The 22,007-nt window shown below is 32.8% G+C and overlaps 1 protein-coding gene across 2 annotated transcripts in view; it reads right to left on the bottom strand.

The window, feature by feature from the left end:
• Positions 1 to 1,461: 1,461 nt before the first annotated feature.
• LOC144966400 (phosphatidylinositol 3-kinase catalytic subunit type 3-like) overlaps positions 1,462 to 22,007 on the bottom strand; it is a 30,071-nt gene continuing 9,525 nt past the window's right edge. The window contains exons 7-24 of one of the 2 annotated variants that reach the window (XM_078902803.1): positions 20,779 to 20,883; positions 19,578 to 19,670; positions 17,510 to 17,695; positions 16,923 to 17,134; positions 16,416 to 16,448; positions 15,706 to 15,799; positions 14,276 to 14,343; positions 13,426 to 13,528; positions 13,045 to 13,158; positions 11,747 to 11,884; positions 10,523 to 10,651; positions 9,968 to 10,037; positions 8,482 to 8,628; positions 7,723 to 7,797; positions 7,133 to 7,301; positions 6,574 to 6,664; positions 4,976 to 5,101; positions 1,462 to 2,609 (exon numbers count right to left, since the gene is read on the bottom strand). In XM_078902803.1, coding sequence (XP_078758929.1) covers positions 2,595 to 2,609; positions 4,976 to 5,101; positions 6,574 to 6,664; positions 7,133 to 7,301; positions 7,723 to 7,797; positions 8,482 to 8,628; positions 9,968 to 10,037; positions 10,523 to 10,651; positions 11,747 to 11,884; positions 13,045 to 13,158; positions 13,426 to 13,528; positions 14,276 to 14,343; positions 15,706 to 15,799; positions 16,416 to 16,448; positions 16,923 to 17,134; positions 17,510 to 17,695; positions 19,578 to 19,670; positions 20,779 to 20,883 — 1,968 coding nt within the window. In that variant the 3' untranslated portion in view covers positions 1,462 to 2,594. Of the gene's footprint in view, positions 2,610 to 4,975; positions 5,102 to 6,573; positions 6,665 to 7,132; positions 7,302 to 7,722; positions 7,798 to 8,481; positions 8,629 to 9,967; positions 10,038 to 10,522; positions 10,652 to 11,746; positions 11,915 to 13,044; positions 13,159 to 13,425; positions 13,529 to 14,275; positions 14,344 to 15,705; positions 15,800 to 16,415; positions 16,449 to 16,922; positions 17,135 to 17,509; positions 17,696 to 19,577; positions 19,671 to 20,778; positions 20,884 to 22,007 lie in introns of both variants that reach the window. The other variant, XM_078902802.1, reaches the window with a different exon arrangement.

The following is a 22,007-nucleotide window of genomic DNA, read 5'->3' as shown; positions in this document are numbered from 1 at the left end:
GCTTATGATATCTTTAGGTTATGATTTTGATATACATTTGTACTATTTTTGTTAGATTGTTTTTTTTGTTTCAGCGGTCTCTCATATAACCTCAATTGTGTTGGAAGAGACCTAAAGCAACAATCAAACAAACAAAAAATCAAAATTTTAGAGACAATGCCGGAATTGTAGAAAAGGAAGAGTGAAAATAGGAATGATTCCGGAAGGGTTGGCAGGTATGTACATCTGCTATGGAAAGTACTTATAATTCTAAGACTTCCAATACCACAACCAACATGGTAGGGCAAGTAGTTCAAATGTTATGCAACTTTGAACTTTCTTTTTTGGTTTCGTTTCAAATGGGCCAAAACCCCATTCTCAGGTCCCACTGACGGCATACAAAAAAATAATAAAACAACTCTTGAGCTGAAGTTTCTTTACTGATTGCATAAAATGTAGATTGATTTCTTTTTTAATAAGTTTTCAAAAGTGAAATAAAAAGGATTAAAGGATGCACTTAATATTTATTTTTTTTTTGTCTTTCTCTTTTTTTTTTCAAATCAGTAAAGCATAGGAACATGCAACATTGGTTTAATCCACAGTTTAAAATGCATTCTAGTTCAAGACTAGAAACGAACTGAACAGTATGACTCGGAATAGTCTTGTTCTGGTGTGGGACCTGTTTTGAAACGAAGACAGCCTGTGGTGGGATGAGACATGTCTGTTCTGGAACAGAACTATCATTGTACAATAGAGGCCTAAAAGTCCCATTAGGACACAAGCACAAGATCGAACTAAGAAAAAATACTATCAAATGCTCACAATATATTATATTCAAAACAAAACAAACATGATTGACAGATGATTTAATAATGGAGAATATTTTTCATCTACCACAAAATATCCTCCCATTTGGCTATCACTATCACTTTCCTGTTGCCAGCCAAAATACTCAACAGGTTTCCGCGGGTGGTTGGATGGGAGCATCGGTGTACGATCCGATAGTGATGTTGTTTCTTCTTCTCTTTACTAGCCTATCCTGCTTCTTTGGTTTGTGATTGTATTTTTGACAGGGATATTTTTTTTTCTGTAAATCTTCTGCCTGTTTGTTCTTGGTTATTTATAATTTAGCTTATGATATCTTTAGGTTATGATTTTGATTTACATTTGTACTATTTTTGTTAGATTGCTTGTTTTTTTGTTTCAGCAGTCTCTCATATAACCTCAATTGTGTTGGAAGAGACCTAAAGCAACAAACAAAAACAACAGGTTTCCGGCAAAATATAACCATATAATTCTAGATCAGGGACACAAAGCCACATGAAAAGGATAAAAAAAAGTATAAGAAAATTGAAGAGATTGAAAAAGCTGTGGCCAAGCCAAAGGGATTGCTATCCAGCAATGTCAGGTTTTAAAAATAGAATCTGTAAAGGTTTTTATTTCACTTTTTTTTTTCTTCATAAAATGAAAACCAAAATAATGTTATGCGCAATGGCTCTTTATTCTTTTACTTCATAAATGAACATTATTCATAATTTTTTCAAAGAAAAATAAAAAGTACACATTTAAACAATAAATATTTCTCAATAAGCACACTGCATCATTCATTCAAACCATTTTAAAGTTAACGTAAAAACAAACAAATACCTTCTGTCATATAAACGTCTCAGAATTGCACTGGTTTTGAAGACGATGAATGAAGAAAAAAAAAAATCGGACACATGAAATCTATCATAAATTGGACCAAAAAATTGTTTTAATAATGGAAACAACCATACATCCCAATCATCAAATTTAAAAAATGAAATGAAAGAATTTCATACAATAACAATTGGATTTCTTTCCATGAGCTGTATTGGATATTCAGATGAACTGAAGAAAATGTTGCTGCGCAATTGAAGAAAACTAGAAAATATGAAAGCACAATTTGAAGTATTGAACATATATATACCCATATTCTTTACAAAATTCAGGCTTACCAAAATCCTACATGACAGAGTTTTCTGACAGCTGAAACTACAAAGCGATGGAATTGAAATTAAAAATAACATCTTTACAAAACTTCCAAAATGAAAGGAAGCAGAAAATTAGGTTTGACTGTAATAGCTTATTCTTGTTTTAGAAGACGAATTATGCATATTTGATTATGATTGAGTGAAAACATGACAGAAAGAATTAGGCAACATATTGCCGCAACTGCCTTCTTAATTAGAACAACTTAGCAAGACTACACCATTAGTGAAAGCTATAACAAAAGTGATACAATGAATTCTGTTGTCTTAAATTTGCAACTTTTTCCATTTTTCATACTATTCAATAATTTCTATTTGTGGACTGATGATTTAAACAAAATAAATGATCCTCGATAACAACCACTTATTTATATCAAACTCTCCTTACATTCTTATCCCTAAGACATGCAACACACCGTAATTCTAAAGGATTATGGCAAGTCTGAAAATGTAATGTCAAAAATAATGATCTGCATCAAGTTAAAGGGGATGAATTCTTCTGTATAAGTACAAGATGTACCCTTATGTTGAAAGACAAGGTATTGTAGCAAGTTGTTATGAATTATGCTGTTCCAATTCACCATCTCAACGTTCTGGAATGTCTTATTTACGTAAAGCCTGCCGGAGAAAGAAAAAAAATACAATTTAAAGCATTTTACAAAATAAAGAACTAAAAATGGAGAACAATTTTTTTTTTTTTCTGAAATAATTTTTCACAACTTAATTATCATTATGATGATGAATAATTAAAATTATCATCAGTGTTTTGTTCATAACCATAAACACTAAGGGGGGCCCCGATAGCTCAGTTGGTAGAGCACTCGCTTCACACACAAAGTGACCAAAATAAATCCTGGGTGCAGTCGAGATTTTTTCTGACCCCCCCCCCCCCCCTGTCCACCCAGCAGTGAATGGGTAGCTGAGTCTGTTAGATTTGGTGGGAAGTACTTTGCAGTAGACTAGCATCCTATCCAAAGGATAGCAAGCAGTTGCTTTTGTCTGTTTCATGCCATAGAAACTGGGATAAACTCCGGCTCTGAAGGACCACTTAATAAACACTATAGGGTTTCTATTGAAGAATGTTTCCAGTGAGATTCAATGGACCTGCCCACTATGATGAAAAAATTAGTAGAATTAGGAAATTTTGGCTTCAATATCAGAAGTTCATGAGCATCTCAAAGTCGTTGAAAATTATCGAAAATGAAAGTTGATGCCAGACTACATAATATTAAGGATTGTAAAGTGTTATTTAATCATTGTGAGGGTAAATTCTTGATTTTTAAACTTAAACTATAGCAACTACAATTTTCATCTAAAAATTATGAATTTTAAATTTTACAAGTAAGCAGATCTGGATTAAGGCCATGAAGTAATTTAAAGGAAAAGCCTTAAATTTGTGAACATGAATAATCATATAGCAGATTTTAATAGTTTTATATCTTGGTGGGATTCACAATGAAACGTTTATTCCCTCAGAAGGTAATATGGAAACACATTTTTCATTTCATTATTTATCAGTCCCAGTATCTCAATTGATTCACATTCACATGCAAAGGAACCGAGGTCGATCCTGGATGAAGTCGATATATATTTTCTGACCCTCTCTGTCCAACCAGCAATGATTGGGTAGATGGGTAAACTAGATCTGGCAGAAAGTACTTTGTGATAGAGCAGCATCCTATTCAAAGCGAGGAAAACAGCCCAGTTTAAAAATTACTGAAATTAAATTTGTAACAGCTTTGTCTGAAGCACAACTTTTATATCAATGGCAAGAGGATTTTTTTTTTTAATATGATAAAGAGTAGAAAAGATTGACTTGTTTTAAAAAATGTTTTTAGGGTTTTACGGCGCTTGCAACACATTAAGGTCATATCAGCACTAGTAAAAAGGAAGAAAATGGGATAGTAAGAAGTTGTAGAATTACAATTAAAACACCCAAGAAAAAGTTCGACAAGGGGGAATTGATTCAAACAGGAAACATGTAGATTCCAAGAGTATACTATCAAAGTAATTAGTTTGAGAACACCTAAAAGTCACATCCAGACACGAGGACGGGTCCCCACTAAGAGGAACACACTCGAATGTTTACAAATTATTATATATAGATATATAACACAATACAAATACAATGCATAACAGAGAGGTGATTTACAAAGAAAAAAATATCATCATCTAAAACTCTTAACTATACATTTGACTGTTTCCATCCCAGTCAGCCAGGGTCAGGATAAAACTGAGTAATCTCATTCCAAGACAGAGACAGAAAGCATGGAAAACAGATATAAGGGGATAGAAGACACAGTAAATGCCCCTCTGCCCATAATAGGAGGCCAGGAACCCCATCCAGACAACAGATTGAAAACGGGGCAAAGAATATCAGATCAAAATGATTTATCCACCTGATCGTTTCCCAAACAAACAAAAAAATGTAAATGTTGCTGCTCGAATAAATAAATGAAGCTTACAATCAATTTCACATTATTATTTATATCAAACAAACAAAAAGAATCCAAGAAGAATTCTGGCGAAACCAAATGGTCTCATTCCAGGAAAAGGACATATGGAAAGGATAAATGATATACGGGGGAATAGAAGAGATAATACGACTGTGGACATAAGAAGAATCCACTGTCTCAGGAACATCCTGTAACATTTGATGACCTAAAACTAACAAAATGTATCGAGTTATTCTGAAATTTTTTTGGAAATGGTCTAATTTCCTGATTTGATTACCACCAGAAACTGAGACACCAGCCCAGAGAGAAAAGCATGAGTTGTCTTTCAGCATACCTACTAAAAAATGTTGACAGAGAAGGATATATTCATATGACAGATGGAATAATCAAGTTATCTGGGTAAAATGTCCTAACCAAGGCTTAAATGAGGGGGGGGGGGGGGGGGGGGGGGGTCACTAAAATAGCTTTTTAAAAATCTATCAATTAACTTAAATTAAAATATTAAAATATAAAAAACATTTGGCTCACCTGTGCCATTTTGTGTCCATACTCCATGAGAGTTGGCATGAAGGCATTGACACTCTCGTCTATCAACATCTGGATGTGCTGAACTGCTTGCTCATCATTCAGGGACAACATGAACTTCTCTTGAACCTGATGCAAGTTGGAAAGAGATAGATTTAATTTGAATACAGTAGAACTCGGAAATAGCGAGTTCGACGGGTCCACTCCTGATTACTCGCTATTTCCAAGTTCTCGCTATTCCCGTGTTGCCAGGAAAGGTCACTCGGCCGTACAAAAATATGGAAAGACTGTGTGTGTGTGTGTGTGTGTGTTTGTTTGTGCGTGTGTGCCGCGCGTGCGTGCAAATGACTGTGTGTGGATAAAGTGGGGTGAGGGCGGGGTTGAACGGCCTTCGTTATCTACGTAATGATGGTCACAGGTTGAGGTTGATCCACCCCTTCCATTTCCATCAAGATTTCGTGTATGTGTGTGTGCGAGTGTTTGTATGCACTAGGCATGTTTGATGAGGTGAGCAAGCGCATCACTCAATCACTGACCCACTGAAATGATGGTTCCATGCTCCCCTCTCTCGCTGATCGTGTCGTCGTTAACGAATGCGACTCGCTGACCGATGCTGCGAAGTGAGGCATGTTGACATGTTGGCTGCCAGTGCTTACCTCGCGCGTCGCGTGGCATCACATTGGGTGAATAATTGACCCCCACACGCACACAAACACACACACCCAAATTTGTTTCGCCTACTATGTACTCTCGACTAGGCAACTAGGTATGTAATATTACTCGTAACGAAAAATAAGAAAGGAAAAGAAGCTAGGCTAAAAATATTTAAATCGCCCTAGTCTGGTGTTTTGCTTTACTTCGTTCGAAGTCCTAGGCTGGGGCAGGAAATGCTCGTTATTTCCGAGTTGACCTCTTTTTCATACTCGCTACTTGCATGCTAATTTTATTGACTCAAATAAGAGAAAAAAAACGGGGATTTAGATTTTACTCGCTATTTCCGAGTTCTCGCTATTTCCGAGTACGTTACTTTCATGTTCTACTGTAGCGTCATCCGTGTTTAAATTTAAAAAAAAAAAAGAATTGGAATTTTATGAGAATTTCTATTTTGGCTATATCTATATTTAAAAATATGTTTCACATCTTTAAGTGGTTTATACAATTAAATCCTAAATATGTAAAATCAATACACGAAGACTTCTAAAATTATAATTAAATTACTAATATATCATAATAATAACATTGATAATGAAAACAACAATAATAGTACCATTGTCGTCAGTAAGAAAACATCAATGATCGTAATTGTTGGAATTACTCTCCTTGCTGGAATGTTTCAAGCAACTAATATAAAATGTGTACCAAATTGGAAAAAAAATAAATAACCCGTTTCTATGTGAAAAGCAGGATTTCAAATCACTACATTAAAATATTTTAGAATACATAAAACTTACTGATGAATAAAACAATAAAAGCTATTTTTACCATTCTACTATAAAAATCTGAATCTGTTTATATTGATTTTATTGCTGAGTGGCAATTCTAAAATTATTATCATCATCTTCATGAATATAATTTCTGCTATGATATTTTCAAAGATTTACCTTCTTGACGGTCTTGTCTGGTTCTAGGGCAATGTCTGGGATGCTTGTGTCAACCATCAGAGAAAACAAGTTCATGAACAGATTGGCTGACCTATATAAGAGTAATAAAACCAGGACACGTGGCTATAATGACATGACAAACGTGACTAAGAGAGGGATGCGTGTCTATTTTTATTTTATTTTTATTATTATTAATACAATGAGAAGTTTCTATTGACTCATTTCTGCCATTGTCACATTTCACAACTTTAACATTTGCATTCCAAATATTTGACAGCAAGTATTTTTCACTTGAACAAAATGTCTTAAAATAAAGGGAACACAATATGAGAGAAAAGTAAATGATATGTGCCGATGAAAAAAAAAAATAATGTGAATAAACTTAAAGGTCTTATAAAAAAAGCTTCACACTATGAATCTTATATTTCTGCTTTGCTCACTTTGATATGAAAATCGACCTCCCTGTTTATTATCGTAACAAATACATAAAACTTTGATCTTAAATCTGTTAACATAATACACTTGTAACAAGAGGGTACTTTTCAAACATCTGGTTTACCTGCGTAGAGCAAGAAATGCTGTGTATGCAAAGACTTTGAAACTCTGGAAATGCTCCGATTCGTAACCACCCATTGCCTCCACCATCTGACGATTCAATTTCATTGGAGGGGCCATGATCTTGGGATCGCGACCAAGGATGAATCCAAAATCAACATGGAACATTTTCCCTGGAAATGCAAAATAAATCGAATTTTAAAAGCAAATTATTTTGTTGGGGTCACATTACTTTCTCTTCAACTTAATAAGAAAAATCTGAAAAGTATATTTTTTTTCCATTTGTTTCATCATCAGATATGCATTTGCCATGGTTAAACTGTTCCTATTTGAATTTCAATCTATCTCTCTTAAAAATAAGATGAAAATGATGCACAAAAGTTTGAGAATTTATATAAAAAATCATACCTTTTATCCTTTCATTAAACTTGCAGGAACATGAAAGAAATCATAGTCATATTTATCATCATTTTATAATTAAGTCCTTTTATATAAATTAAAGTAAAATTCTGCATAAACATTTAAGTCACATTCCAAACAATAGAAACAAATCTAATTCAAAAAAATTAATTAAAAATGTTAAAAGGTCCAAACCATTTTTTGTAAGCATCAGATTGTCCAAATGCCTGTCACCAATTTGCAGGAGGTAAGTAAGTACACAATAGCCAGCTAGGGAAAGATTCAATGAACAAGTGAAATCAATTAGGACTTTCATATTATTTTTGATGACTGAACTGGACAGACATACCGATTTTCGTGAAAACCGTATAAGCCTGTAAGAATTGTTCAACTTTTGTAAACTACAACGGATTGGAAGCTTACTATTTATAGGAATTTTAATAATAATAAATTTTAATACACTTTTAAAATTTACAATCATGATAATCCCAATAATATAAACAGTAGGGACATTTTAAAATCAAATTATAAATAAAAAATAAATAAAATAAAATTCCCTTTATTCAACCCCAAGGGGAAATTTGTCTTTAGGGTCCAATCCAAGGAAAGACTGGAATAACCCAAGCGTCAGCTGCAGAGCAGCGCCGCAAAGTGAGCTAGGGCAAGGTGACTTGCTCAAGGCCACACAGCGCAGCGGCGGGGGATTGAACCTTTCGGGCACGAAGCAAAGACCGTAACACTGAGCCACGCTGCCCCTAGAATTTTGCCTCTACGCAGCCACAAAATTTTTTTTTTTTTTCTCCTCCTGCCTTCGTTCCTCCCGCTAATATATCTGCCCGGCAGTGATAGAGTAGCTCGTCTAATATATTACTGATAGATGAAATGCCATTGAGCAGCATTGTGAAATTTATACAATAATGTCCATTTTTTGTCTGGTGGCTCTAATGGGCTTACCACAGCTTTTGACGTAGTTGTCCATAACTTCTGCAGCAATACCATACGGCCCTGTGCTGGAGGGATTATGCTGCCTAAGAAATTTCTGGATTGCTTTCTCTCTTGAGACTTCTGACAGGGGGATAGACTCAATGTATTGAATAAATCCTGAAAAAAAAAAAGAAAGAAAGAAAATTACAAGAATGGTCAGAATTTAATACAGTCCATGCTGCCTTTCAGCATGGTTATCGGGAGGAGGCTTGGGCATGCTTAATAATGAAGTGTGCTTGAGTTCAAAGTAGACATAAACCAAAGATTTCCACTAATAAAATTTCAAGTCATTTCCCTTTGTTGGTTAGTCATGATTTCACAACACCACACAATGTTGGTCCATCATTACCCGCCCTTGTAGTGTTTGTTTTATTTTTGTTTTGTTTAGTTTTCCTTTTTTCTTTAATTCTATTTTTATTATAATAATTCATCTGTTAAAAATGGAATAAAAACATTCAGTTAAAAAAATATGAAGTAATTTGTCATAGCGGAGAATGTTGGTGTTGAGGAGGGTCGGTCTTATTTTGGTGAAAATATTTCAGTAATTGAGTTTGATTGTTGCAGCCAGTGTTTAGGCATAATTGTATGTAAAACGTTCCCCTCTTTGTTTCTTGTGTGCCTGTGTGTAGCATGTAAGTGCACATGTATGTGTGCGTCTGCCTTTCTCTCTATGCTTATCTTCTTTCCATCTCGCTTTCTAACACTCACAGCTATGATGACTCATTTGTTCAAAGGGAATGAATAACACAGGGTTGCCACTTCAGGAGGCAAAATTTTACTTAACTTTCATACAAATTCATAGAACGATACCGTACTGAGTGCTGAGTAAAAAGATATTACTTACTTTTTTCTATTCAGCAGGTAATTGGAAAATACACAGGGAGTTTTATAACAAACTGACTTCCGTAAATATACAGAAAATTGGCAACCTTGATAACATAATTAACAATCAGAATCAGATATGGTCTTGCAACAAAGCATGTCTGATGCCAAAGTTACCATGCTTTAAGGTGTGCAGTTTATAAGGCAACAATTCAGTAAGAGACAATTAGCATGCTTGAATCCGAAATGTACGTAACGATAGCATGATCTAAAGCCCAACTAAACGTGTGGTTTTTAAAAAAATGTAACTTAATTTATGATTTTATCCTAATTTTTTTCTAATATGAATGAAATAGAATATTTTATTCATTTTTGGAAGAGAAATCATTAGGGGGGGGGGGGGGGGGGGGGAGAGGGTGGTTGAAGGCGTAAAAAAAAAATTTAAAAAATAAAAACCTCCCACCCCTCAACAAGAAAAAAAAAAAAGAAAAAGAAAGAAAACAAAGACATAACGTTGTTTAAATATTGCATATTCAGAAAGCCAAGGAAAAGTAAATAAATTTACTATTGGATTCCGTGTTAAAATTAATTACGTAAGTATTAGTATGATTCAAGTCTCAAGGTAAATGCTCACCATGTTTTGTGCTTGTGGCTAAGACCTTATAAGGAGTCAACTGCAGATCAAGATTCTCATGCCTAAGCAGCTGAAATATCAAAGAAAAAATATGACAAGTTTTGCTAAATAAAATTAACTGCTTTGATAAATCGATTTTTAATATTTACTAGTTCAAAGCTATTCATTTTCATTGAAATAAATTTCTATCTTTCTATTTTTGCTTGCCATATTTATCATTTATTGAAAATCCAAAATGGCAAATTTAGAATAACACGCACAGCAAAATTATCTGAAAAATCCTTAATTTGATGATTATAATGCAATCAATTCAATATCTATAGGGCACTTTAAAATAAACAGAGTTTTTTGGGGTTTTTTAAATGAAAAACGAAAAATCTGATGGATTTCACTAACAGTGCTCCAGAATGATCAAAATAGTCGATTTTCCCAAATAGAATAATTCCCATGTACTAGACTAATGATACAATAGACTAAAACACTAATGATGCAATATTATTTTTAAAACAAAAGAAATAAAAGATGAAAAGAGAGCACAAAAACAGTCCAAAATACTTTGTCCATCAGCTGAAACATTTGTAGAATGAGCTGGTCCTGCCTAAGGTCATCACCAAATTTGAAAATAGCTTTGTATTCTTTATTGTCGTCTGTTTGGAAAGTCAAAAGACAAGGACTCAGCTTGCTCTGTTCAAAGAAAAAGAAAAAGACTACATAAACAAATGCACAGACTTTCATATCTAGCAAAAAATGAAAGTACACTTAAAATATGGTAAGGTTCCCTTTACATTAGAGCCTAACTGCACAATGTCAAATCAAGAATGCAAAACAAAAACGGAAATAAGCTAAGAAACAAAATCTATTGGTTAATTATTCGGTCAATCTTTGCTAAAGAAAAAAAATCGGCTTATATCTTTGAGCAGAGACATAGACAAAATGACTAAGAGTCATAAAACTTGAATTGCTTTATCCTTTGGTTTCGTAAAAGAAAACATTTGAAACAATAATTTCTTTTATATTTATTTTCTTAAGTGACAGAAAGAAAGCTAAGGCTATGCACATATAAAAAAAGATTAAAAAGAGAAGATATTATCCACATTGGAAATAAATCATACCACATCAACAGTCTTGCATTCTAACACTAATTTAATTGGGTATATCTATTTACATTAGGAGTCCTGATAATTCAATAACTCAATTTGTAAAATATTCATATCATAAGTAAAAGGACCAGAATCTCCTGTCCATCCAGTAGTAAGTGGGTAGTAGGGTCTGTTAGATCTAGTGTAAAGTACTTTGCAATAGACTAGCATCCAAATCTGTAGGTCAGCAAGCAATTGCTACTGACAGTTTTATGCAACAGAAATGATGATGGCCTCCGACTCCATGGGACCTAACACTCTCCTTACCAGTCATTTTCATGATTTTGACAGAATCTTCATTGCCACACAGCATAGAAACAGATTTTCTCTTAACTCAAACACAAAAGCCATAAGAAGAACATGCACTTTATCGTTTTGTTCAGCAAAGTGAGAACGACATCACAGTGACAAGTTCTTATAGTAATATTTTTTTTTTTTTAATGTCTTTAGATTTTGTGACGTACAAGAGAAATCAGAATGAAAAAAATGTAAGCCCTATCGTTACGAATATGACAATTTTCCTATAGTTGTTAAGGAGAGGGTTAAGACTCAAGAGGACTACCAAGTCTGCTAACATGAATAAAATAGAAAATGATTTTACTACACTTATAAGGACATGTACGTATTTAGGAAAACTCACAGAAAATACAGAGGATTTATCAGGCACAATTGACGTGATCATCATTGTAGGATCCAAAGGCAAAGGGATGGCTTCAAAGTTGAAAGCACTGGTTGTTACAATCTCTGAGTCGTGAAGTAATGCCTGAAGTCTCTCGATCTGGGAATCAAGATCAATGTCAAGATCAGTCTTTAATAAACAAGAAAGTGTGTACAGCGCCATTCGTATGAAATAAAATTTAACATTCCTCCAAGCCAATTGCTCACTTGTATTAACGTAAGATGCCACATTACGTGCAATATTAAGAATCTTAAAAATATTCCGCTTACTTCATCTAAAAATTTAAAAATGAGTTTCATATTCTTTAGCATTGAACAAAACAAAAAAGCGCAGTGGTTTACAAGGGTTGATGGCTTGAAGGAAATATAATCAATATATCAAAATTAATATCCATGGAGGTTGATTTGGCTTCTCATATTTTAATTACTCAAATTATAAGTAGTCTTATATAATCAATTTTCCTGACAGAATTAATTGTGAAAGATCATAATGACTGATTGATAAATGCTTAACATAAATTAGCCAAGAAAATTTTCAACAGGAAAATATTCACTCTCCAATTGATACTTTTTGGAGATCCTTATTGAGAAAATCGTAACAGGGAAATAATAACTTATTAATTTCACTAGTCTGGGGACCATGTTGCTTTGTAAAAAATCTTTTAACAAAGAAAAAAAAAAAAGAAAAGAAAAAGCAACAAAAAATAATTTTAAAAAAAGACAAACAACTGGATATGACTATCGTAGAGTCTATTTATCATCAGAAGATGAGATGGAATCAGTTTCTTCTCGGGAAAGCTCTGACTAAATTGGCAATGGATAAAAACTAAAAACCATTAAAGTACCAAGTAACGGTTATGAGAGCTGAGTAAGCCAAAGGAAGAGATTTTTGCTGAGCATGGAGAGGAAACATACTATCCTACTACTGCCTAATTGTATGCTCTCTTAGACCTCCCAACTTGATGCTCTTGGGATTAAAAAAAAAAGCCCAGTAAATCTTGTGATTAGTTTTAATTCCCTTTAAATTCTGATATTTTAAAAAATACTCTAATTCAATATTGCATCCTGAAGATTTCTAATGAATTGGAATAATTGTTATAGAAAGGTTTATCTAATAATTACAATAAAACACAAACTACAAATTGTAGATCAAAGATAAAAGTCAGTCAAATATGAAGTGATATCATCCATTTTGAAAGCATATAAAAACATTTGATTAAATGAAAAGAAGATAGAAAAATTAACTTCTCTCATACTCACCTTTTTCTTCTGACTTCCTTCTTTCTGCAAATGCTTGACCAATGTACACAGGCCATCGAGGAAACTTTTTTGCCTAGTCAGTAAAACCCTTTGTCGTTTGCACTCTGCTGAACCCTGAGGGTCAAAACAAAAACCATAATATTTTTTCGCTATTTAAACAAAGACTCCACAACATTAATTCTTTAACTTTTGTGTTAATAATAAAATTATAAAGAGAAGTCAAATTTGCTTCCCATATGAGACAGTTTGGGTTCATAGCATTTCAAATATTTTTTATTTAAATACACTTGAATGCTTTGATTTTATCAGTCATGAAGTAATATTCTTTTTTAACGCCGAGAGATAACAGGCAAAACCACACTTGTCATATTTTAAACTTACTTTGCTGAGTGCAAAACTGAACCTTTTGAGGACCGTTTTGTACATTTCCACCACTTCTGTGTTTTGCATATCAGGATAATCTTCACATTCAACAATCAGATACCTGAGAAATAATTGAAGAGACATATTTAATTCATCTAAATACAAAGAAAAAATGAATAACGCAAAGTGAATAAATAAAATAAATTTTACATTATTTATCCAATATGAGACAATTAATTCTTTAGGGTCAAATAAATAGACCAGGTGTTAGCTACCGAGCAGAGCAAAACTGAATTTAGAACTGGGATTACATTTTCTTGTTCAAGAAAGGAAGGAAACAAACAAACAAAAAACACTGACACAACTGGTAAAGTAAAAGCTGGGTCCTAATGTTATGGCTCATCCACCTTTATCGTGTATTTGTCTATCACCAAAAATAGAAACAAAAATCAATATAACAGATTCAAAAAAAGATCAAAATACCAAACATGAAATGTTTCGGGCTCAAAACCCTTCTTCAGCTAACAAAACAACAACAGCAAAAACAATAAAAACATAAATATATTACTAAACAAACAGATTGACTAAATATTTCACATGTCCGTTTTTTTAAAGTAATTTATTTATGTTTTTATAGTTTTTATGTTGTTGGCTGAAGAAGGGTTTTGAGACCAAAACGTTCTGTGTTTGATATTTAATTCCTTTTTGAAGCTGTTATATTCATTTTTGTTTCTTATTTACAGTCCACAGCTTCTATCACCAAAAATATGAAACATAAACTTCTCAAATAAAACAACTATCATTTATGTCTTCTGCTTCATTGAAGCCAAAGAATTTTTTTTTTTCGAAATGATTAGTTTAAACTTACCAATAGAAATAATTGGCAACCACAGGATTTTTACAAGCTCTTGAAATAAGAAATGATACCAAATCCATCTGAAATTAAGAAATATAAAATAAAAGAACTTATTTACAGCGCTTGGGGAAACTTTTAGGTCATTTCATCGCCAGTGAAAATAAAGAAAAATGGGATAGTCAAAAATTCTAGATTTACGATCAAAAGAAACCAAGAAAAGTAAGACAAAGGGGACTGGTTCAAATAGGGAACAGAAGTAGACTCCAAGTGCAAACTATCAATGTATTCAGTTTGAGATCACCTAAAAGTCTTATCCAGACATAAGAACAAGGTCCTACTAAAAAGAACACTTTCAAATGTTCAAACAATTTCACATTTTTAAAAACCTATCTACCAAAAACTAATATTATACATTTGAATGTTTCCCTCTCAGCCAAGGACGCCGGTCAAGGCCAGGATGAAACAAAAGTAACCTCAATCCAAGACAAAGACAGAAAGGAACCGGGAAAAGGAAATTGGATCTAGGGCGATAGAAGGCACACTAAAAGTGACCTCCCCACTCACCATCTGAAATTAAGAAAGTATTTTTAAAATCCATTAATGAGAAGAGTATCTAAAATATTATTGTTAAAGCGTTTTTGGACTTTTTTTGTAATCCCGAACTGAATACATTGGTAGTTTGCTCTTGGAATCTACCTCTCTTAACCACTACACCTCGGAATCACCTATTTACTCCATTAATGAGCACAGTAACTAAAACATTATTTTTAACCGTTTTTAAAAAAATACATGTAATTTGATAAGGCTTTTAGTGTTCAATGATGAATTTTTGAGAGTTGTATCAAATTTGAACCTTCATGGGAAATTAAGAAATTCTTATTATGCATCTGTGCTAATGTCTGTACACTTTCATGTTATGCAAATGAAAGAATGTCAACAGGCATGCTGGTGTAAAGCACTTCGGGTCTCGACAATAGGTGTCATAGAAAAAACATTATCATCATCATTATTATTACTATTATTATTATTATATTATTATTATCATTATTATTATTATTATTATTATTATTACTATTATTATTAATACTATGACTATTATTACTATTACTATTATTATTATTATTATTATATTATTATCATTACTATTATTATTATATTATTTATTTTTATTATAATTATTTTATTATTATTATTATTATTATTATTATTATTATTATTATTATATTATTATTATTATTATTATGGTTGATTACAAAACAATGAGAGTCAAGTTTTGTGAATTATGCCAGGAGGTCGTAATTGCCATGAGATGACTGTCTTCTTGAAGATTTTATGTATAGACCGTTGCTTTATATGATACTTAGATAAAGATTGTGCAGAAATACGACATGACACTCTTATTAGAAGTATTAGAACTATCGAAAACAATTTTGTTTCCTTACCTCCTCATCCAATGATGGATTTTCATCTTTTCCCGATGATCCACCACTGTTCATTGCATCCAACAATTCTTTCTCCGTAGATGATGAGTCTGACCTAATAAATAAATTGATACAAGAAAAAGAAGAGCTAAAACATGAACCTGACAAATGTTCAAAAGAGGGAAAAGAAAATTGAACCTCACTTCACATACCAGATATTACACATTACAGTGTTGCACATGACATATAAAACTGTAGAATACAAAGCAAAATATGCCACAATCAAACAGATGGCCACTGTGTAATCAATAATACATTAAAAATGACTAACCACTGTGATTTATGGTAAATGATAGATAACAACCATTTGTAATTTACGTTCAACACTTCAAATAAATCTTTACATATCTTTCTGACTTAACAACTAATGAAATCAACTTTGGGATGTTGATTTGGAAAGCGGAGATTTGGAAAGAGACAACAAAATAATAATATTTTAAAGTTAAAAGTAAAGGAAGAAAAAAATTTTAATAGAACGTTTCAAGGTAGCCAGTGGTGGTCCAGAGACTACATAACATTTATTTTCTAATGTGATGCCAATTCTCAATCACAAAATTTCCAGCCAAATACATCATTTTATTGGCTGTACCTGCGTAAGAAGAATGTGCACTATTGCCAACTGAAGGAATTATAAGTTAAAATTTTAAATAATCTTATGAAAACTAACAAACCTGGTTTTATCCCCATCGGTTGAACTTGTTGTCCTGTAAATTCAAAAAGTAAAGATTGGATGAAAAGTCATTCCAAGATCAACCTGGTCAATTATAAAATTATTCAATAATCTTTCGACTGTGACATTTTCCTTTTATCTTTTGCTTGCTGTGTTTCCTTCCTTCTCTCTTTTTTTTTTTACAATTTTGCCACCTCACAAAATTTGAGCATCATAAAATTAAAAAATAAAAATAAATAAAATTCTTTCTTCATACGTATTCTCCTTTCTCAGTGGGATTTTTCACCAATATTCACTCATCGATTCCTTGTTAATTTTGTTTATGTAAATAACAACAATTTGCTTTCAAAATCTACATAACAGTAAAAGATGTGCCCTCCCTCTCCAAACTAAGCTTTTGTATTTCCCTCCCTTGATGTAAAACAAGTAAAACATACTTATCAATAAAATCCAACAATGAAATTATACGAGTTCAAAGTGTAAAATATTACATTGCGTTTTTGCTTACGAAACGTTCATGACAGGTGCTAATGGATGCTGATCCAGTCCTACAACTTGCTCTCCTATATTATGAACATCTGAGTCTTTACGGGCTGCTGTTGAGGAACTTTCATGATCAGGACGAGGGGTGATGAAGTCTCTGTCACTCCTGTTTTTTATCTCATCAAAATTTTCATATTTTAAAGCCTGAACCAGCTGTAGTAGGTATAATACTAAGTCCTGAAATAAAGAATGGATAGATAAACTAAATCAATCAACAAATTATAATGATAATAATGAAGATCATGTAGAAGATGAGTGTGAACACAGTAGAAAAGATATTTCAGATTTTATAGAAGTTTCTGGGACATATATTTAGTCCTGAGTTTAAAAAAAAAAAGAAACATTCAAATGTCTATGACCAGATATTAGCAATTGACAAGTAAAATATTTAGATACATAATTTTGTTACCAGTCTACTGCTTGCAATAATATAATAATCATGATAATCTTTTTTTTTTTTGCTTTAAAATTAAAATGGTAACATTATCATAATTTTAAAAGCCTTGGTGATAATAATAATTGAATACTGAATATTTAATCATGATTACTTACATCATCATCTGCTTGTTGCAGACGCATGATCGCATACTTTCTGACTTTTGGATGAGTGAATGTGGGACTGAGGAGCTCAAGGGCATCAGCTACATTCATCGGGCTCCAGACCATTAGCATCTCCAATGCTGCTGTTGATTCTTGTGGCAGTTTCCAGTTCACGCTCTTTAAAAACTTGGCTAAAGCCTGTGTAAAGTATTAAATATAATTATTGCAAGATATTTGAAGTAGATTCTTGTAGTTGTGATATCAGGTTAGATTTAATTCTAACCTTACAAACTCTCTCATCTGTAAAGAATTAAAAAGACATCTTTTGGTTTTCAAACAAACAAATTCTCACATATCTTTTAAAATGTTCCAGGTGCAAAGTAATAAAAACGAATTCAGACACAATGGAATCATCATCATTGCCTTTTTCACCCTGGGTCAGGGTATAGGCCACAGACAAGCAGTTTCCATCCTTCTCTATCCTGAGCTAACTTTTTTATCTCGTTCCATGTCTTATCACTTCTCTGTATATCAGCTTCTTTAATTCTTCTCCACAATCATCGTGGCCTTCCCCTTGATCTTCTGCCCTGAGGGTTCAAGTCCAATGGAATCATACTCAAAATTAAAGGATACATCAAGAAGATATTTTGTTAAATACAATAGTCTCTATGACCTTCAAATCTTTTTATGGATAAGTTCTTGATTCCCTTGAACCTGCAACCGAAGAGGAAGTTCGAGAGAGACCTGAAAAGTCCATCTATGCATTGTGATCTTGACTCCCTTCCCTCATATCTGCTGAAAGAATGTCTCGACGTTGTGCTTCCAACAATTTTATGTTATGCACTAGAAATAAAAGCAGAAATGGCTTGATAGGACATTAAAGTGTGAATATAATTGGTTGTCCAATTCAGCCCACGATAGGCTTTAGAAATCTCGGTGTATTCCTGGAACATGATTTTTCTATGAAAATGCAAGTAGGCAGCCTCTGTAAAACTTACAAATAATCTTAAGAAAATATCCACCATTAGAGATTTCGTTACTTAAGATGCAACAATGAAACTCGTCACAACTCTTTGTTTTATCACGTCTAGACTATTGCAATGGTCTTTTATCTCACATAAGTCATGATAAAAGATCATGCCTACAGCTCACATAGAATGATGCAGCTAAATTAGTGACAAGGCAAAAGAAATGGCACATTCCCTGCCTATTCTGTATGAGCTGCACTGGCTGCCTGTCAAGGAAAGAATCATTTTTAAGATTGCTCTGCTGTGTTTTTAAAGCCTAAATGATGAAGCACCTGACTACATTAAAAGCTTGTTAGAAATATATGTACAAATAGGAATTTACGATCCTCAAATGACAAAACGAAGCTTACTCTTAGAAATAATTATAATTTAAAATGTTATGGTGGCCGTTCATTTACCCACACTGGGCCCCTGGTGTGAAATGACCTGCCCAGAAGGATAAGAAGAGAAGCAAAATCTATTGCTAGTTTTAAATCATTGTTAAAGCACTACCTTTTTAACGTTTATTTTCATGATATTGATATGATATTACATACACTGCTGCTCTTGATATCAATGTGGTGTACGTTTTATTTATGTAAATTTTCGTATATTTATTTGAAACATACATTGAGCATCACTCAGCGATGAAAATGTGTGATATAAATGCCATGTATTTTTTAATTAAAATAAAACAAAAGACAAAATCAAATTAGACTTTGACATTGCTGTGATCTCTCTAGTAGAAAAATTCAATTGTCAAGTGATTGACCTGTAGAGAAGGGCAGAGTATTCAATACCAAAAGCAAACAAATTATCAGCAATAATGATTATCACGTGAGGACTTTTAGGTCCAGCACACATACAATCCACTTATCTTAGATCAGCTCTAAATGTCCTTCATATCTTTTTCTGGGCATTTTTATTTCTTTCACCATGTTTAGACATTTTGCAGATCTTTTATATTCCAAAGCATGAAATAAATGTAATAAAATTTGTTGAGGATTATGACTAAGGTAATGATATAATTTCAAAGGTTATGAATAAAGCTGATGACTGATAAAATAAAATACCTCTTTCTGTGACGAAAGGTAGTATCTAAATTTCCAAACCAGATCTTGTTCCTCTGAAGTCAGAGTCTGAGTTGGTGGATATCCAACAATTTTCTAGGGGAAACAATTTTTATAAAAAGATTCAATGAACTGAAGTTAAACAATAAAATCAATTAAATTTTTTTATAAAAACAGAAACCCACAAGACCCATAGTTCATTCCGTTCCTCGCCGTGTTTAATAGATAGTATCAATTGCCTCCTGCCCTTTGAACAGGATGCTAAACCTTCTGCTAGACCTGACCAACCTAGTAACCCAATCATTGGGGGGTGGTAGGAAACAGAGGGTCAGAAAACTAAATTTAACTCAACCCAAATCAATACCAGTCCTTTTGCTTGTGAGGAGAACGCTATATCAACTGAGCTTTAAGGACTGATATGGTGATATGAAATCATTTCTAAATCGACTGTCATAAAAAAAAAAAAAAAGGAAAGAAAACACTGTGGATATAATAGCGCATTAGTTATTATGACTTGGATATGACAAATGATCTAGGAAATGAGAGACTGGCCCCGAAGTATAAATGAGTAGCTTCAAAAAATTTAGGAGGTCCCATAGCTCAGTTGGTAAGCACTCGCCTCATGCAAAGAGACCAAAATCGTCCCGGGTTGCAGTCCAGTTAATTTCTGACCACTCAACAGTGATTGAATAGCTGGGTCTTTTAGATCTGATGGAAAGTGTTTTGCAATAGACTAGCATCCTATGAAATGGGTAGCCAGCAATTGCTATTGTCCATTTAGTGCTTCAGAAACCAGGATAAGCTCCATGGGTCTCTATAGGACTTCTTTTTCTCTATATATTTTGCCTATAAAGGTCGTGTAAACAAATTGCAAGGTTAGGAAAATGATTTTTAATAAATGGCATTTATATTTTTAAGTAGGAAATATTTACATTCCAAAATTATGACTGTGTGATTAAAGATAAATCAATTCATGAACAAACACTTTCTTAATAGTTTTTTTTCATATTTAGAGATTCATAATATTGAAATAACTTCACCCTCTCCTCACATTATTCATGCAATTACTGTTTGACATGGATCATCTGCAGAATAAAAGTAAAATGAAAAGGGTAAACAGCAAAAATTATAAATATCTGTAAAAATTGAAAATGACTTCTGTGACAAGTTATGTCTTTCAGCATTAGATGTCATATCTACTTACATTTAACTGATCCCTTGTTTTAGCATCAGGTTTTAAATCCCTATCACTGGGACCAGAACGTAAGCTACGTGCCAGCTTGTGGTGCTTTGCTTCCACAATGTTGTCCTGAAATATGAAATTAAAAAAAAATAAGGTGGATTAAAATAAATATTCATTTTCCATTCAAAAATTTCTTCATTGTCGGATCATGCTGCATATATTACACAGGATACAGAGGAGAAATAGCCAATACAAATATTAGATACTTATGATATTTCTCAGAATTTTAAATCCATAGATAAATAAACAAAGAAAACATCAACACTAGTAAAAACACTCCATAACATTTACTCATACACTCTCGCTTTTTCTAAGACTAATTCTGATACAATTTCTATAAATTTGGCAAAGTAATCAGGATTGTAAAATTAGTAAAACACATTATTCTGTTCAATCATTAATTTTATTAAAATAAAAAATAAATTCAGGCATAATATTTATACCCAATCATAAAGTACAAGTCACCTGTTGGGCTTTGTCATAAAAACAAAAAAAAGTGACAAAACTCTTCATACAGCTTCAAATTATACAATATACATTTTTTTTTAACGCAAGGAATGAGATGTTTCACAAAAAAATTTGAAAAGGAAAATATACTTAATAGCTGGACAACTAAATCATAAAGAACAAAAAAAATGATAATGAACTAAATCTACCGCAAGAAGGAAAATCTTTGTGATTTTTATGTTTTTAGCAGGTTTACAGCACTTTTCGGTCATTTCAGCGCCAATAAAAAAAAAAAGATGGGGAAAAGTGGGAGTTGTAGATCAGAAGTTGAAAGCACCAAAGAAAAAGTAAGACAAAGGGACTGGTTAAAATAGGGTATAGAATATTCGACAAGCAATCTAGCAATATGCCCGTTTTGACATCACCTAAAAGTCCGATCCAGGTCCAAGCAAAGAACCCTGTTGTGAAGAATAAGCTCAAATGTTTACAAAAAGTCCAAAATATTCAAAACTAAAAACTATAAAAGTACATAGCAGAAAGAGGATTTACATGGGAAAAAATATCTTCTCTTAAAAAAAGGAACTATGCATTAACTGCTCTTCTCAGCAGCCCTGTCAGGACCAGGAACAAAAACAAAAAAATAAAAATAAAAAGCAATTTCAATCCAGAAAAAGACAATAGCAATGTGGAAAGGGAAAATATTTTGGATGGAAGACACAGCAAGAGTGACCACTCCGCCCATC

Source organism: Berghia stephanieae, chromosome 2, assembly GCF_034508935.2.
Source record: "Berghia stephanieae isolate SIO BIC M18660-M18661 chromosome 2, UCSD_Bste_1.3, whole genome shotgun sequence".
Taxonomy (NCBI): Eukaryota; Metazoa; Mollusca; class Gastropoda; order Nudibranchia; family Aeolidiidae; genus Berghia; species Berghia stephanieae.
The sequence above is the reverse complement of the archived record's forward strand: the minus strand, read 5'-3'. Positions and strand labels throughout refer to the sequence as shown.